This window comes from Budorcas taxicolor, chromosome 6 (assembly GCF_023091745.1).
Source record: "Budorcas taxicolor isolate Tak-1 chromosome 6, Takin1.1, whole genome shotgun sequence".
Lineage (NCBI taxonomy): Eukaryota > Metazoa > Chordata > Mammalia > Artiodactyla > Bovidae > Budorcas > Budorcas taxicolor.
Window position 1 is genome coordinate 83,554,783 of NC_068915.1, and position 17,386 is coordinate 83,572,168.

Below are 17,386 nucleotides of genomic sequence, written 5' to 3' on the forward strand. Positions count from 1 at the left end.
CAACTAGAACATAGGCACAGGTCACCCCTAACAAGAAATCAACACAAAACCCCAACCAACATTTCCCTCCAAGGACAAAAAACAAAAGGAAGAAGTAATACAACCCTAAAGCCTGGGAAAAGGAGACCTCAATGAAGCAAGTTAGAAAAACAAAATGACAAAAAGACAGGGAATACAGCACAAATGAAACAGCAAGGTAGAAATGCATTAACACCAAATAAAGGAGAAATAAGCAATCTCCTTGAAAGAGAATTCAAAATAATGATAGCCAAGATGCTCTGAAGACTTGAAAATAGAATGGAGAAAATACAAGAAACATCTAACACAGTTAATACAATCACCCAAGACATAGAAGAAATAAAGAAGAAGCAAACAGATGAATAACACAATTACTGAAATTAAAAATACCTTCCTCTAGAAGGAACCGATAGCAGAATAACTGGGGCAGAGGAACAGATAAGTGAGCTGGAGGATAGAATGGTGCAAATAACTGATGAAGTGCAGAATAAAGGGAAAGGCATGAAAAGAGTTGAGGATATCATCAGAGACCTTCGGGACAATAGTAAATACACCAATTTTCGAGTTACAGGGGTCACAGAAGAAGAAGAAAAAGAAGGCACTGAGAAAATTTTTGAAAAAACTATAAGAAAAAAAGAAGGCACTGAGAAAATTTTTGAAAAAATTATAGTATGCAGGTTAAGAAGTAACAGTTAAGTAGCATAACTTAAGTTATAGTAAAGTTATATAAGTAGTAGTATAACTACAGAACAGTATAGTATGCAGTTAAGAAGTAAAATGAGACATGGCCCAATGGACTGGCTCCAATTTGGTAAAGAAGTACGCCAAAGCTGTATATTGTCACCCTGCTTAGCTTACTTAAACAGAAAGCAAAGACGAACTTAGGAGCCTCTTGATGAAAGTGAAAGAAGAGACTGAAAAAGCTGACTTAAAACTCAACATTCAAAAAAATGAAGATCATGGCATCTGGTCCCATCACTTCAGGGAAAATAGATGGGGAAACAATGGAAACAGTGACAGACTTTTCTTTTCTTGGGCTCCAAAATCACTGCAGGTGGTAACTGCAGCCACAAAATTAAAAGACGCTTGCTCCTTGGAAGAAAAGCTATGACCAACCTAGACAGCATATTAAAAAGCAGAGATATTACTTTGCTGACAAAGGTCCATCTAGTCAAAGCCATGGTTTTTCCAGTGGTCATGTATGGATGTGAGAAAATAAAGAAAGCTGAGCACAAAGAATTGATGCTTTTGAATTGTGGTGCTGGAGAAGACTCTTGAGAGTTCCTTGGACTGTGAGAAGATCCAACCAGTCCATCCTAAAGGAGATCAGTCCTGGGTGTTCATTGGAAGGACTGATGCTGAAGCTGAAGCTCCATTACTTTTGCCACAGGATGTGAAGAAATGACTCACTAGAAAAGATCCTGATGCTGGGAAAGATTGAAGGAAGAGGAAAAGGGGACAACAGAAGATGAGATGGTTAGATGGCATCACCAACTTGATGGACATGAGTTTGAGCAGGCTCCAGGAGTTGGTAATGGACAGGGAAGCCTGGCAAGCTGCAGCCCCAGGTCAAAAAGAGTCAGACACGACTGAGCAACTGAACTGAGAGCTGAAAACTTTCCCAATATGGGAAAGGAAATAGTCAATCAGTGCAAGAAGTTTAGAGAGTCCCTTACAGGAGAAACACAATGAGACATATATTAATCAAGCTAACTGAGATTAAGTACAAAGAAAGAATATTAAAAGCACCAAGGGAGAAGTAACAGGTAACATACAAGAGAAAACCCATACAATTAACAGCGGATCTTTCAAAAGAAACTCTACAGGTAATGGCAGTATATATTTAAAGTAATGAAACAGAAAAATCTATAACCAAGATTACTATATCCCACAAAGATCTCATTCAAAATTGATAGAGAAATCAAAAGCTTCACAGACAAGAAGAAGTTAAGAAAATTCAGCACCACCAAACCAGCCTTGCAACAAATACTAAAGGGACTTGCATAGCCACTAAACATAAGAGAATGGAAAGACCTACAAAACAAACCCAAAACAATCAAGAAAATGTCAATAGGAACATATGTATCACTAATTACCTTAAATGTAAATGGATTAAATGTACCACCCAAAAGACACAGACTGACTGGACATTAAAAAAAAAATCCATATATATATATATATATATATATATATATAATATATATATGCTGCCTACAGGAGATCATTTCAGACCTAGAGAAACATACAGAATGAAAATAAAAGGATGGAGAAAGATATTCCATGCAAATAGAAACCAAAAGAAAGCCGGAGTGGCAATCCTTATCAGACAAAATAAGACTTTAAAGAATATTATCAGAGACAAAAAAGGACACTACATAATGATCAAGGGATCAATCCAAGAAGAAGATATAACAATTGTAAATATTTATGCACCCAACATAGGAACACCTCAATACATAAGGCAAACACTAACAGGCATAAAAGGAGAAATCGACAGTAACACAATAGCAGGGGACTTTAAAAACCCACTTACACCAACAGACAGATCATCAAAACAGACGATCAAGAAGGAAACACAAACCTTAAATGAAACATTAGACCAAATGGACCTCATTGATATCTTCAGGACTTTCCATCCTAATGCAGAATAATACACTTTTCAAGTGCACATGGAACATTCTCCAGGACAGATCACATATTGGGCCACAAATCAAGCCTCAGTAAATTTAAGAAAACTGAAATTGTATCAGGTATCTTCTCTGACCACAAAGGTATGAGACTAGATAACAACTACAGGAAAAACACTGCAAAAAACACAAACTCATGGAGATTAAATGAGACATTAATAAATAATGAAGAGGTTACTGAAAATAAGAAAGGGAATCAAAAGATTACTAGAAACAAATGACAATGAAAACTTCACAACCCAAAACCTATGGGATTCAGCAAAAGCAGTTCTAAGAGGGAAGTTTATAGCGATATAATCATACCTCAAAAAACAAGAAAAGCACTGAATAGGCAACCTAACTCTACTTCTAAAGCAGCTGGAAAAAGAAAAACAAAAAACCCCCAAAGTCAACATAAGGAAAGGGATCATAAAGATGTGAGCAGAAATAAATGAAAAAGAAATGAAGGAAACAATAGCAAAGATCAATAAAACTAAGAGCTGGTTCTTTGAGAAGATAAACAAAACTGACAAACTACTAGCTAGACTCACCAAGCAAAAGAGGGAGAAAAATCAAATCAACAAAATTAGAAATGAAAAAGGAGAGGTTACAACAGATAACACAGAAATACAAAGAATCATAAGAGAATATTATGAGTAACTATATGCTAATAAAATAGACAACCTAGAGGAAATGGGCAGATTCTTAGGAAAGATCAATCTCCCAGGACTGAACCAGGAAGAAATAGAAATGATAAATAACAGTTACAAACACTGAAATCAAAACAGTGATCAAAAATCTCCCAAGAACCAGATGGCTTCACAGGGGAATTCTATCAAACATTTAGAGAATAGCTAATGCTTACTCTTCTAAAACTCTTAGAACATCTCCAAACTCATTCAACAAGACCACAATCACCCTGATACCAAAACCAGGCAAAGACAACATGAAAAAAAGAAAATTACAGGCCAATATAATTGATGTAGATAGATGCAAAAATCCTCAACAAAATTCAAGCAAACAGAATTCAACAACACATTAAAAAGCTCATATTCTATGATCAAGTTGGGTTTATTCCAGGGATGCAAGGATTCTTCATTATATGCAAATCAATCATTATACACCATATTAACAAACTGAAAGATAAAAACCATATATCTCAATAGATGCAGAAAAAGCCTTCAACAAAATTCAGCATCCATTTATGATAAAAACGCTTCAAAAAATGGGCACAGAAGGAACCTACCTAAACATAGTAAAGGCCATATAAGAAAAGCCCACAGCAAACATTATTCTCAATGGTGAAAAACTAAAAGCATTCTCTCTAAGATTAGGAACATAACAAGGGTGTCCACTCCCACCACTATTATTCAACATCGTTTTGGAAGTCATAGCCATGGCAATCAGAGAAGAAAAAGAAATAAAAGGAGTACAGACTGGAAAAGAAGTAAAATTCTCACTGTTTAGAGATGACATGATACTATAGATAGAAAACCCAAAAGAAACTGCTTAAAATCAGAAAATTACTAGAGCTAATCAGTGAATTCAGCAAAGTCATGGGATACAAGGTCAAAGCACAGAAATTACTTGCATTCTTATACACTAACAATGAAAAATCAGAAAGAGAAAGTAAGGAATCAATCCCATTTACCATTGCAACAAAAAGAATAAAATAGGAATAAACCTACATAATGAGACAAAACCTGTACACAGAAAATTATGACAGTGATGAGTAAATCAAAGACATCATAACAGATGAAGAGATATTCCATGCTCCTGCACAGGAAGAATCAATATTGTGAAAATGACTATACTACTAAATGCAATCTACAGATGCAATGTGATCCCCGTCAAATTACCAATGGCATTTTTTCACAGAACTAGAACAAAAAAATTCATAATTCATATGAAAACACAAAAGACCCCAAAGAGCCAAAGCAGTCTTGAGAAAAAGAATGGAGCTGGAGGAGGCAACCTTCCTGACTTCAGATTACACAACAAAGCTATAGTCATCAAGACAGTATAGTACTTGCACAAAAACAGAAATATAGACCAATGGAACAAGACAGAGAAATCAGAGATTAACCCACACACCTATGGGTACCTTCTTTTTGACAAAGGAGACAAGAATATACTATGGGGCAAAGATAGCCTCTTGAATAGTGGTGCTGGGACAACTGGACAGCTACATGCAAACGAATGAAAAATTAGAAAACTACCTGATGCCATACACAAAGACAAACTCAAAATGGCTTAAAGACCTAAATGTAAGACCAGAAACTGTAAAACTCATAGAAGAAAACAGGTAAAACACTCGACATAAATCAAAGCAAGATCTTCTATGACCCATTGCCTAGTGCAGCACAGTGCAAGTCGCTCAGTGTGTCCAACTCTTTGCAACCCCATGGCCTATACAGTCCATGGAATTCTCCAGACTAAAATACTTGAGTGCATAGCCTTTCCCTTCTCCAGGGGAGCTTCCCAACCCAGGGCTCAAACCCAGGTCTCCCACATTGCAGGTGGATCCTTTACCAGCTGAGACACAAGGGAAGCTCCACCTCCTAGAGTAATAGAAATAAAAACAAAAATAAACAAGTAGGACCTAATTAAACTTTAAAGCTTTTACATAGCAAAGGAAACTATAAGCAAAGTGAAAAGCAACCCTCAGAGTGGGAGAAAACAATAGCAAAGAGAAAAACTCACAAAGAATTAATTTTCAAAATATACAAGCAGCTCATACAATTCAATACCAGAAAAACAAACAACTCAATCAAAAAGTGGGAAAGGGACTTGAAGAGACATTTCTCCAAAGACGACATACAGATAGATGGCCAACAAGCACATGAAAAGATGTTCAACATCACTCAATTATTAGAGATATGCAAATCAAAACTACAATGAGATACCACTTCAGACCAGTGGCCATCATCAAAAAGTCTACAAACAATAAATGCTGGAGAGGGTGTGGAGAAAAGGGAACACTCTTACATTGCTGGTAGGAATGTAAACTGATACAGCCACTACAGAAGATGGTATGGAGATTCCTTAAAAAGCTAGGAATAAAACTACCATATGACCCAGCAATCCCACTCCTAGGCATACAACCTGAGGAAACAAAAACTGAAAAAGACACATGCAACCCAATGTTCACTGCAGCACCATTTACAGTAGCTAGAACATGGAAGCAACCTAGACGTCCATTGACAGATGAATGGATAAAGTTGTGGTACGTATACAATGGAATACTACTCGGTCATAAAAGGAACACATTTGAGTCAGTTCTAATGAGGGAGACGAACCTAGAGCCCATTATACAGAGAGCAGTTAAGTCAGGGAGAGAAATATAAACATCGTATACTGACACATACATTTGGTATCTAAAAAGATGGCACTGATGAATTTATTTTCAGGGCAGCAATGGAGAAACAGACACTGAGAACAGACCTATGGACATGGGGGGACAGGAGAAGGGAGAAGGGGAGATGTATGGAGAGAGTAACATGGAAATTTAAAATACCCTATGTAAAATAGACAGCCAATGGGAATTTGCTGTATGACTCAGGGAATTCAAACAGGGGCTCTGTGACAGGCTGGGATGTGAAAGGTGGGATGCGGAGGGAGATAGGAGGGAGGTTCACAAGGGAGGGTACATGGGTGTACCTATGGCTGATTCCTATTGATATGTGACAAAAAACCACAAAATTCTGTAAAGTAACTTTCCTTCAATTAAAAAATTAAAAAAAAAAAAAAAACTAACAATAGCATTACCATATGATCTGTAAACCCACTCCTGGGCATGGATCTGGAGAAAACCATAATTCAAAAAGATACATGCCTCTCAATGTTCACTGCAGCACTACTTACTATAGCCAAGACGTGGAAGTAAACGAAATGTCCATCCACAGATGAATAGATAAAGAAGGTGTGGTAATTATATACATAAATACATACACAATACACACACACACACAATATGGAATAATACTCAGCCATAAAAAATAATGAAATTAAGTCATTTGCAGCAACATGGATGGATTTAGAGATTAGCATACTTAGTGATGTAATCCAGACAGAGAAAAACAAGTATATGATATCCCTTATTGTGGAACCTACAGAAAAAATAAAAAAGATACAAACAGGGGATGGAGGTAAATTAGGAATTGGGATTAACATATACACACTACTATAAATGAAACAGACAACCAATAAAGAGCTTCTATACTGCACAAGGAACTATACGGAGTATTCTGTAATAACCTGTAAGAGAAAAGAACTTGAAGAAGAATGTGTGTGTGTGTCTATGTGTGTGTCTATGTGTAATTCATTCAGTTTGCCATACACCTACAACACAACACTGTAAGTCAACTATACTTCAATTTTAAAAAGTGATACAAAAAAGCACAAGTTGATCTTTTCTTCATGATACTGTCACCATTATAAACCTCAATTACTATACAGAGAGATAACATAAAGAGAGTGGTTATATTTCAGGATTCACTGGGACAATCCGAGTTAATGCTTACTGTCATGACATCTTCTCCCATTTTTATGTGTCCCAGTTTGTATAATAAATGATATACTGTCCTAAAATAAAGTTTTCTGAGATTATTAGTTAGTTGATTATTCTCTGTGCTTCCAATATCATCCTGTGGATGTATGTATATTTATCTGTTGGTCTACAGACATTACCAGATGGATCTTTTTTAATGATGAAAATTATTTATTAGCAATCTTTGTAAGTTCAGAGCCTAATACAATGTCTGACATTCAATTTTTAGATAAATGAGTAAATAATTTAACAGAGGAGTATTAATTTCTATCTGCAAGAACTAGCCCCACTAGCTGATTTCTTATCCAAATTTATATTTTAATAAGCCTCAAGAATATATGATGCCATCTTATTTGTGTTAACTACCTAGTTTACTAAGCATTTGCCTTTTACTTTGCCCTTTACATACGCTGTAATCTTAGAAGCTACCCCAAAATCAAGTGACCTGAAGCTGAAGTACAATGTAAAATAAAGAGACTCTAGAAAACAGCTTGCAGGCTTTCAAGGCTTTGTACAGATTTAATGCCTACTTCCTAAAGCTAAATAGGAATATTATAAAGAGCAAAGTGGTAGATTAATATCCATAGTTACATTTAATATAAACACTTACCCACAGAAAGCAACTGATTCTTGGAAACGCTAACGCTTATCTCTTCATCCTCTTCCATATTTTTGTCTGAATTTCTTTGTAACTTGTCTTGGACAGTATGTGATATATTTATATTTTTATCTTTAGATTGCCTCACATTAACTTCTTCTTCAGGTACATTGGCCTCAGATTTTGTTCTCTGTTTTTGTTTTATAGTCCTTTTGTCTCCAGATGATTTTTTTGCATTCTCAGAATATATTTCGTATTTTGTAGATTTACAGTTATTTTCTACATCATCTGACAAAGCACAACTCCCACCCGGTATTTTTGGTTCAGAGGGCTGAGATTTCTCTACTGGGTGAGCTTTGCCAGGATGCTTGTTACTTGTCAAAGCCACAGATGATACACTGTCATGTCTTTCTCTTGACTTCTTCCTCTGAAGGACAGTGCTCTCAGCAGGGGATGCTGTGTGCTGCTTCAGAGGCCCAGTCTTTCTTGGTATAGTAATCCAAGGTTGACTGACAAAACTTTTATCTGATTCATCAATTACAAATTCATCTTCCAATAACTTCGTATTATTTGCAGGAGATAAATGAGGTGGAACAGTTGCTATATGCCTAACAACAGAACTAAAACAGAGTGTTACAATAAATAAGAAAATAAAGTTTATATCTTTGCTTTAAGGAGCAGTTGACATGTCTCTTCAATTTTTCCTTACACTTTAAAATCTTTCCCTTCTTTTACATTTCTATAATATCTGAGCATACTCATTTATAACATAGATGGGAGCACAGAAATTTAAAGCTGGAAGCATCTCTATAGACTTCATCAACTAATTTCTGGTTCCCCATTCATTAGAAATATTAAACAGATGAAATCCAGAGATGTATAAATACTGCCCAGATATACTCAAAACATGCCATTATTATAATGTTAAATTAAATTTTGTTTTTATAGATGTCTCATGGGCATGAATTTCTTACCATCCAAAACAAGATTATTTCGGAGACACCTTCTAGTTTAACAATTTAAGAAAACACTACTAAATTATAGACTAAATTATATAAAAATTCATTCCAAGTTTGAAAGTTCACACACATTGTCGTACGTGTTTATTCTGATGGAATAATTTTGCATTTCCTTCCTCTTTATGACAACAGCCTTGAGCAAACCATATCCTTCAATGCAAAAATAAATAGGGCAAACATCCAAATTCTGAAGGCAGTACATGTACTCCTTTTCCTGCCTTTTTCACTTGAGTAAGGATGCTTAACCATTTTCATACACGGTAGAGGAAAATGCAGGATGGAAAACGATTATCATGTCTATATTTTTTCCCTTTATAAAAAGATTATGAGATGAAAATGCCTTCTATACTTCTCTAATCTCAAACACCTCATAAATCTTCCAATATAAAAAACATATACATATATATGCTAAGCAATATATCTTCTAATAGGCAGAGTCTTACAAGTTTATATAATCAGAAAAATCTAGACAATCTAATAAAAAACAAAGTATAAATAGGAGACTATATAATATATAAATAGAAGATTATGTTTAAACAAATATTATTTTTCAGCACTTAATTAGCCAATCTGATAGAAATATGTTTAATTTGCTTTATTGTGTATTATCTGTAGGGCTTCCCAGGTGGTTCAGTGGTAAAGACTCTGCCTGCCAATGCAGGAGAGGGTATGATCCCCTGGAGAAGAAAATGGCAATCCACTCCAGCATTCTTGCCAGGGAAATTATGTGGACAAAGGAGTCTGGTGGGCTATAGGTTTTGGGGTCGCAACAGAGTGGACACAACTTAGGGACTAAAGAACAATAAATATTTCCTGCAATATCTATTAATTCCACACATTAAAGAAGTAATCCTAGGGACTTCTTGGAGGTCCAGTGGTTAGAACTCTGCACTCCCTCTGCAGGGGACATAGGTTCAATCCCTGGACAGAGAACTAGGATCCCACATGCCAGGCAGCCAGAAAAACAAAAAATAATGCTATGTATTTAAAGATAAAAGTTTTCCCAAACCAGCTAATAAGAACTCTCTATATCCCTCCTTTATTCTATTTCAAGAGACTTTCATAACTTTAAGGTTATTCAAACCAAAGATATCCTTCGGAAATAACCTTCACACTTACTACAGATCAAATGTTTATATCCTTCTGAAATTAATAAATTAAAACCTAATCCCCAATATGATGGTATTTTAGGGTGGAGTCTTTAGGTAGTGATTAGGTAATTAGGGTGCAATGGCTCATGAATGGAATTAGCACCTTTATAAGAGAAACCCCAGAAAACTCCCTCACTACCTTTTATCATTTGAGGTTATAGCAATAAGATAGCCATCATGAACCAGAAAGCAGGTCTCACCAGACACTGAAACTACTTGAGCCTTGATCTTGGACTTCTCAGCCTCTCGCATTGTGAAATAAATTTCTGTTGCTTATAAGCCATCCAGACTATGCTGGTCTATTTAGCAGCCCAAATTATCATGTAAGAATTGAATCGCCAGTCTATGTCTGACGCAGGATACAGCATGCTTGGGGCTGGTGCATGGGGATGACCCACAGAGATGTTATGGGGAGGGCGGTGGGAGGGGGGTTCATGTTTGGGAACACATGTAAGAATTAAAGATTTTAAAATTTAAAAATAAATAAATAAATTAATAATAATAAATAAAAAATAAAACTCTTCAGCTAAAAAAAAATAAATAAAAATAAAATTTTAATTAAATATTAAAATTCAGAATACAGAAAGATGACTTCTGGCTCAGTGGAAAAATGCCATTTGAGTTGGATCTTGAAGAATGGATATGATTTGGCCATGAGGACATGTAAGAAAGAATCAAAAGGAAAAGCATAAGCAAAACAAAGAAGCAAGAAAACATGAGGAATAGTGAACAGTTACACCTGGTTATAGCAATTAAACTATACTCAGTAGTTTATCAAAAAACTGACACATTAAAAAATAATTACTCTTTTAGACACAGATATAATTAGCCCATAAATGTAACATATTTGTGTCAGATAGCAGGGCAATATGCATACAGGGGTAAAAATGCCATAGGTACCTATGTGTACACACACACACACACACACACACACACACACACACACACACACACACAGAAAGAGAAAGAGAGATGGGAGAGAAGGAGCAAGACTATGGAGGTGGAGGGAGGAAGGAGTCAACTATGGAACAGAGACTGAACCAAAGAGGAATTTCATTCATTCGATGCTTTTATAAAACCTTCCTAATAGATTTGCAAGCACTCTGACAGATCTCATAGAAAATACAAAAGAAACTAAACTCCCAGAAAGATGGGCTTATGTCTTAACCTACATAAGAAAGACATACATAAAATAGTTAAACTGTAATACAAGGTAAGAAATTATTTTAAAAAAACACTGGAGTGAAACTTTTAGAAGAAAATATAAATTGGCATTTGACAAGGGGAAAGGGCGTGCCAAAGCCATGTGGGTGGGTTAGTCGCCTAGTCGTGTCCGACTCTTTGCGACCCCAAGAACTGTAGCCCGTCAGGCTCCTCTATCCGTGGGATTCTCCAGGCAAGAATACTGGAGTGGATTGCCAGTCCCTTCTCCAGAGGATCTTCCTGACCCAGGGATCGAACCCAGGTCTCCTGCGTTGCAGGCAGATTCTTTACCATCTGAGCTACAGGGAAGATCTAGGACAACTGCAAATACATATGACAGAAACAGTTCACTAGTGAGAGTGAAAGCCTTAAATATCAGCTATAAAGTGAAAGTGATAGTCACTCAATCACGTTCGACTCCCTGCAAGCCCACGGACCATAGCTCATCAGGCTCTTCTGTCCGTGGAATTCTCCAGGGAACAATACTGGAGTGGGCTGCCATTCCCTTCTCCAGGAGATCTTCCAGACTCAGCAATTGAACTCGAGTTCCTATACTGCAAGCAAATTCTTTACTGTCTGAGTCACCAGGGAAGCCCCAAATACCAGCTGACAACTCTGAAACTTATTCTGTAGACCACTGACAACTCTGAAATTTATTCTATAGACCAGTGGTTCTCAACCCTAGCTGCTGTTAATTCCAGTTAACTCTATGTGCAGCCAGTTAAAAATCACTGAATGGACACTTTGTAACTACTGAAGGTTTTTAAGTAGGCAAGAACAGATTAAAACTTATTTTAGGACTACCATTTTACTAACACAATCAAAAGAAGCAGAAAAATATATTTAAAACACCTAACAATGACACCTAGGCACCTTGACAATTTTACTTCTAAATATTGCCTTTAGTTTTTGATATCATACATACTAGAAAGTGTTGATGAACAGAAGTAATAAAAGCTGAAGAAACTTACTTTCTTTCACATTTAATTTAGAAACCATTAAATGATGGCTTTGTGGTTAGTTTACTGGTAAGACATACACTCTATGGGTTAAACATAATTTCAATTAAAAATTATGTTAATTAAGATTAACTTTTGGTTAAATGTCATTAAGAATCCTTAGGTACTATTCAAAGAATCTAAAAGAAAAATGTGGACCATTTCTTAATAACTTACCTGGATTCACTTTTTCTTTTTACAGTTTCTAAAAACAACGTTGAAAAACTCTTTCTAGCTTGCGGTTGATTTTCATATTCTGAATCTTGTATTCTTTTTTGAGATGTTCTTGACTGTTTCCTGTCTTGTAGTCCTTCTGATACTTTATCCTCTATTTCTGATACTTCATTTGTTATTTCTACTTTCTTTAAAACATCTTTATCTTCAAAGCTTAACCTAAAAGGTTAGAAGGACGACAGGCTGAATATTTCCACCATTTGCTGAGTTATAAGTTTTCTTGAACTTCCCTACAGTGGTAATACCACCACTTACAAAATTTTCCAATGGGCCTTTATTTAAACTTTATAAATGCTGATGTGTTTCTCTCACACAAATTACACAAGATGAATTGTTCAGAAAATTTAAATTTTGTATTTGCTGATAGAAAAAAAAGAGAAAGGATGGTTAAATCATATAACAAGGCAAATTGTAGCTTAAAATACTAGTTCTCAAACATTTCATATGAATCTGAATCCTCTGGGGAATCTTATTAAAATGTAGATTTTGATTCAATAGGTCTAGCATAGAGTTTGAGATTATGAATTTCTAACAGGCTTCCAGATCATACCATTTCTCTTGATCCTGAGCTGCAGATCACACTTTGGACTGTAAAATCTTAAGAGTGTACTTAACTCCTCAGCTCCAAGAATCAAACACGAAAGACCCTATACAGATATTATACTTATGGCAGAGGTTTTCCAATAGCAAAGGACCTTGAACAATCAATTGTGCTTCTTAAAGACCAACGGGAAAGAAAGCCCCAGGAAATGGATGTGGGTTTACCACAATTATCTTCAACAATACTTATTGTTTGCTACCCCTCAAAGTGACCTGATATATACTTACCCTGGTAATTAAAAATAACATATGGAAAATACAAATTATTTCTCTTAGGAAGCTATAGAAAATTTATTATGAGGAAAAAAAATATCCTGTGATAAACCATAATGAAAAAGAATATTAAAAAGAATGTGTATATATACATACATATATGCATAACAATGTGCTATACAGCAGCAATATTTTTAATTCAACTATATGACACTCAAAAACTGTTTTTTAAAAAGTATCTGAATATAACAAAATATAAACATGTCAGATTTGAATACATGAGTGCCTACTGTGTTATTTTCTATGTCATTAGTATTTTTTTTAGATCAAGAAAAAAGAAAAAAAGTATGCTTTTCCATAGACCATAGAAAAGTTTACCCCCAGACTTTTCAGAAGTATACTTTAAGGCCTTCCATAATAAATATAAATTGAATATATACCCAACATATGTCTACTTTTCTCATAACATGTAAATATTCAATACTTACTGTAAAATATGTAAAACACTAAATTACCCATTTTTAACATAAAAAATGAAATTGTTACAGAAAGATTAATATTTCATAAATAAATAAAACTTCACCTTTTTCTGGTTTTATGAGAAATCTCTGTACTTGAAGACAGCATATTTACTGAATTTTTGGAAGTGTGGGTCTCTCTCTTTTGGGCAACAGATGGACTACCCTTTTGCAATGAAGATGCTTTAATGTCCAGGTCAGAAGGTGAGCCAACAGATAAGTAACAATCCTCATCAGCTTCACTGTGATTATCTTTTAGTTTTTTACTTGACATTTTTCTCAAGTCAGATGTATTTTTAGAATGAACATCAGTTGCCAAAATTTTCTGATGAACCTCATGGTTCTGAACTGGAAAAAAAATTATATGAAGATATTAAAAACTCTTTAAATAATATTAGAACAAAATGTGCTTTCTGAAGTTCAGCAACAATTTAATTAGAAAGTTTTCAGGAGACTCACAAATCTTCAAGTTTATAATCAAAGATCTAGGAATAAAATATGCAAGTACTTTAAAAATTCTAAGTTATGAAATAAATAAACTGAAAGATGTATTTGGTCGATGCTCCACAGTTCTGAAATGAGTAAAACCTTCAAACATAGAAAATTCACAGTTCTATTGATACATTAAATTTATTCAAGATTTGAATACAGTTAAACTCATAGAAGGAGAGATTAGAAAAGTAGATGGCAGGGACTGGGAGGAGGGAGAAATTCAGAGATGTTGATTAACAGATGCAAAGTTTCAGTTGTATAAGATAAATTAGATATCTAGTGTACAACATTGTGTCTATAGGTAACAATACTCTACTGTACACTTAAAAATCTGTTGAGAGAGATCTCACTTAAAACATTTTTATCACAACAAAATAAAAAATGTTTTAAAGATTTGAATAAATCTAATCATAGCTAAGGGCTTCCCAGGTGACTCAGTGGTAATGAATCTGCCTGCCCACCAAGAGACCTGGGTTTGATCCCTCGGTTGGGAAGATGCCCTGGAGAAGGAAATGGCAGCCCACTCCAGTATTCTTGCCTAGGAAACCCCATGGATAGAGGAGCCTGGCAAATGGAGTTGGTAGAGTCAGACACTACTTAGTCACTAAACATTACCACACATAGCTAAAATAAGTATTAGGTAATCCTAGAGAAATTATGAGATTCAATCTTCAGGTTAAAAGTTGAGTAACTTAGGGCAGCTAAATGAGCACACTTTTGCACATATGTATACATATGTACATATGGAACAGATATATATATAGATATATAATATACATGTCTATATAGAGAATATTAACATATATGTGTATATATACACGTATTTAAAGAGATGACACTTAGCACTTCAAAATCTAAGAATGTATAAATTTAAAAAAAAATTAAAAAACCAATTTAAGAATGTACTTAACCAGTGGGAGATATTATCTCATTACAGCTTTGATTTGCTATAAAAATAATAAAAATAGTATCTCATAATGAGTGACGTTAAACATCTTTTCATGTGTTTATGAGCCATCTACATGTCTTTTTGGAGAAATGTTTGTTTAGGTCTTTTTCCCACTTTTTGATTGGATTGTTTGTTTTTCTGGTATTGACTTATATGAGCCACTTGTGTATTTTGGAAATTAACCCTTTGTCAGTTGTTTCCTTTCTGTTATTTTCTCCCATTCTGAGGTTGTCTTTTCACCTTGTTTAGAGTTTCCTTTGCTGTGCAAAGCATTTAAGTTTAATTAGTTCCCACTTGTTTTTGCTTTTATTTCCTTTACTCTAGGAAGTGGATCATAGAGGATCTTGTTTTATGTCATCAAGTGTTCAGCCTATGTTTTCCTCTATGTTTTATATAGTTTTCTTACATTTAGGTCCTTAATCCATTTTGAGTTTATCTTTGTGTATGGCATCAATTATGTCCAACTCTTTTGCAACCCCATGGTCTATATACAGTCCATGGGATTCTCCAGTCCACAATACTGTAGTGGGAAGCCTTTCCCTTCTCCAGGGGATCTTCCCAACCCAGGGATCAAACCCAGGTCTCCTGCATTGCAGGCACATTCTTTACCAGCTGAGACAAAAGGGAAGCCCACATGGTGCTATGAAGTGTTGTAACTTCATTCTTTTACATGTAGCTGTCCAGTTTTCCCAGCACCACTTATTCAAGAGGCTATCTTTGCCCCACTGTATAGTCTTGCCTTCTCTGTCAAAAAGAAGGTACCCACAGATGCGTGGGTTTATTTGTGGGCTTTCTATCTTGTTCCATTGGTCTATATTTTCTGTTTTTGTGCCAGTACCATACTGTCTGCATAGGTCTTCATAGAAACGTACAACTTCAGCTTCTTCAGCGTTACTGGTTGGGGCACAGACTTGGATTACTGTGATACTGAACGGTTTGCCTTGGAAATGAACAGAGATAATTCTGTCATTTTTGAGACTGCATCCAAGTACTACATTTCAGACTCTTCTGTTGACCATGATGGCTACTCCATTTCTTCTGAGGGATTCCTGCCCACAGTAGTAGATATAATGGTCATCTGAGTTAAATTCACCCATTCCAGTCCAGTTTAGTTCGCTGATTCCTAGAATCTTGACGATCACCCTTGCCATCTCTTGTATGATCACTTCCAATTTGCCTTGATTCATGGACCTGACATTCCAGGTTCCTATGCACAGAAATCCAAGTCTATGCCCCAACTAGTAACACTGAAGAAGCTGAATGGTTCTATGAAGACCTACAAGACAATTCAGAACTAACACTGAAAAAGATGTCCTTTTCATTATAGGGGACTGGAATGCCAAAGTAGGAAGTCAAGAAACACCTGGAGTAACAGGCAAAGTTGGCCTTGGAATACAGAATGAAGCAGGACAAAGACTAATAGAGTTTTGCCAAGAAAATGCACTGGTCATAGCAAACACCCTCTTCCAACAACACAAGAGAAGACTCTACACATGGACATCACCAGATGGTCAACATCAAAGTCAGACGGATTATATTCTTTGCAGCCAAAGATGGAGAAGCTCTATACAGTCAACAAAAACAAGACCAGGAGCTGACTGTGGCTCAGATCATAAACTCCTTATTACCAAATTCAGACTTAAATTGAAGAAAGTAGGGAAAACAACTAGACCATTCAGGTATGACCTAAATCAAATCCCTTATGATTACACAGTGGAAGTGACAAATAGATTCAAGGGCCTAGATCTGATAGAGTGCCTGCTGAACTATGGAAGGAGGTTCATGACACTGTACAGGAGACAGGGATCAAGACCATCCCCACGGAAAAGAAATGCAGAAAAGTAAAATGGCTGTCTGGGGAGCCCTTACAAATAGCTATGAAAAGAAGAGAGGCGAAAAACAAACGAGAAAAGGAAAGATATAAGCATCTGAATGCAGAGTTCCAAAGAATAGCAAGAAGAGATAAGAAAGCCTTCTTCAGCGATCAATGCAAAGAAATAGACTGAAACAACAGAATGGGAAAGACTAGAGATCTCTTCAAGAAAATTAGAGACACCAAGGGAACATTTCATGCAAAGATGGGCTCGATAAAGGACAGAAATGGTATGGACCTAACAGAAGCAGAAGATATTAAGAAGAGGTGGCAAGAATACACGGAAGAACTGTACAAAAAAGAGC

General features: G+C 35.6%; 1 protein-coding gene across 1 annotated transcript in view; it reads right to left on the bottom strand.

Annotated features, from left to right (window-relative positions):
• Positions 1 to 17,386, bottom strand: part of CENPC (centromere protein C) — a 94,354-nt gene that overhangs the window by 57,601 nt on the left and 19,367 nt on the right. The window contains exons 6-8 of the mRNA XM_052642210.1: positions 13,833 to 14,115; positions 12,380 to 12,595; positions 7,844 to 8,451 (exon numbers count right to left, since the gene is read on the bottom strand). Of these exons, the coding sequence (XP_052498170.1) occupies positions 7,844 to 8,451; positions 12,380 to 12,595; positions 13,833 to 14,115 (1,107 nt within the window). The remainder of the gene's footprint in view (positions 1 to 7,843; positions 8,452 to 12,379; positions 12,596 to 13,832; positions 14,116 to 17,386) is intronic.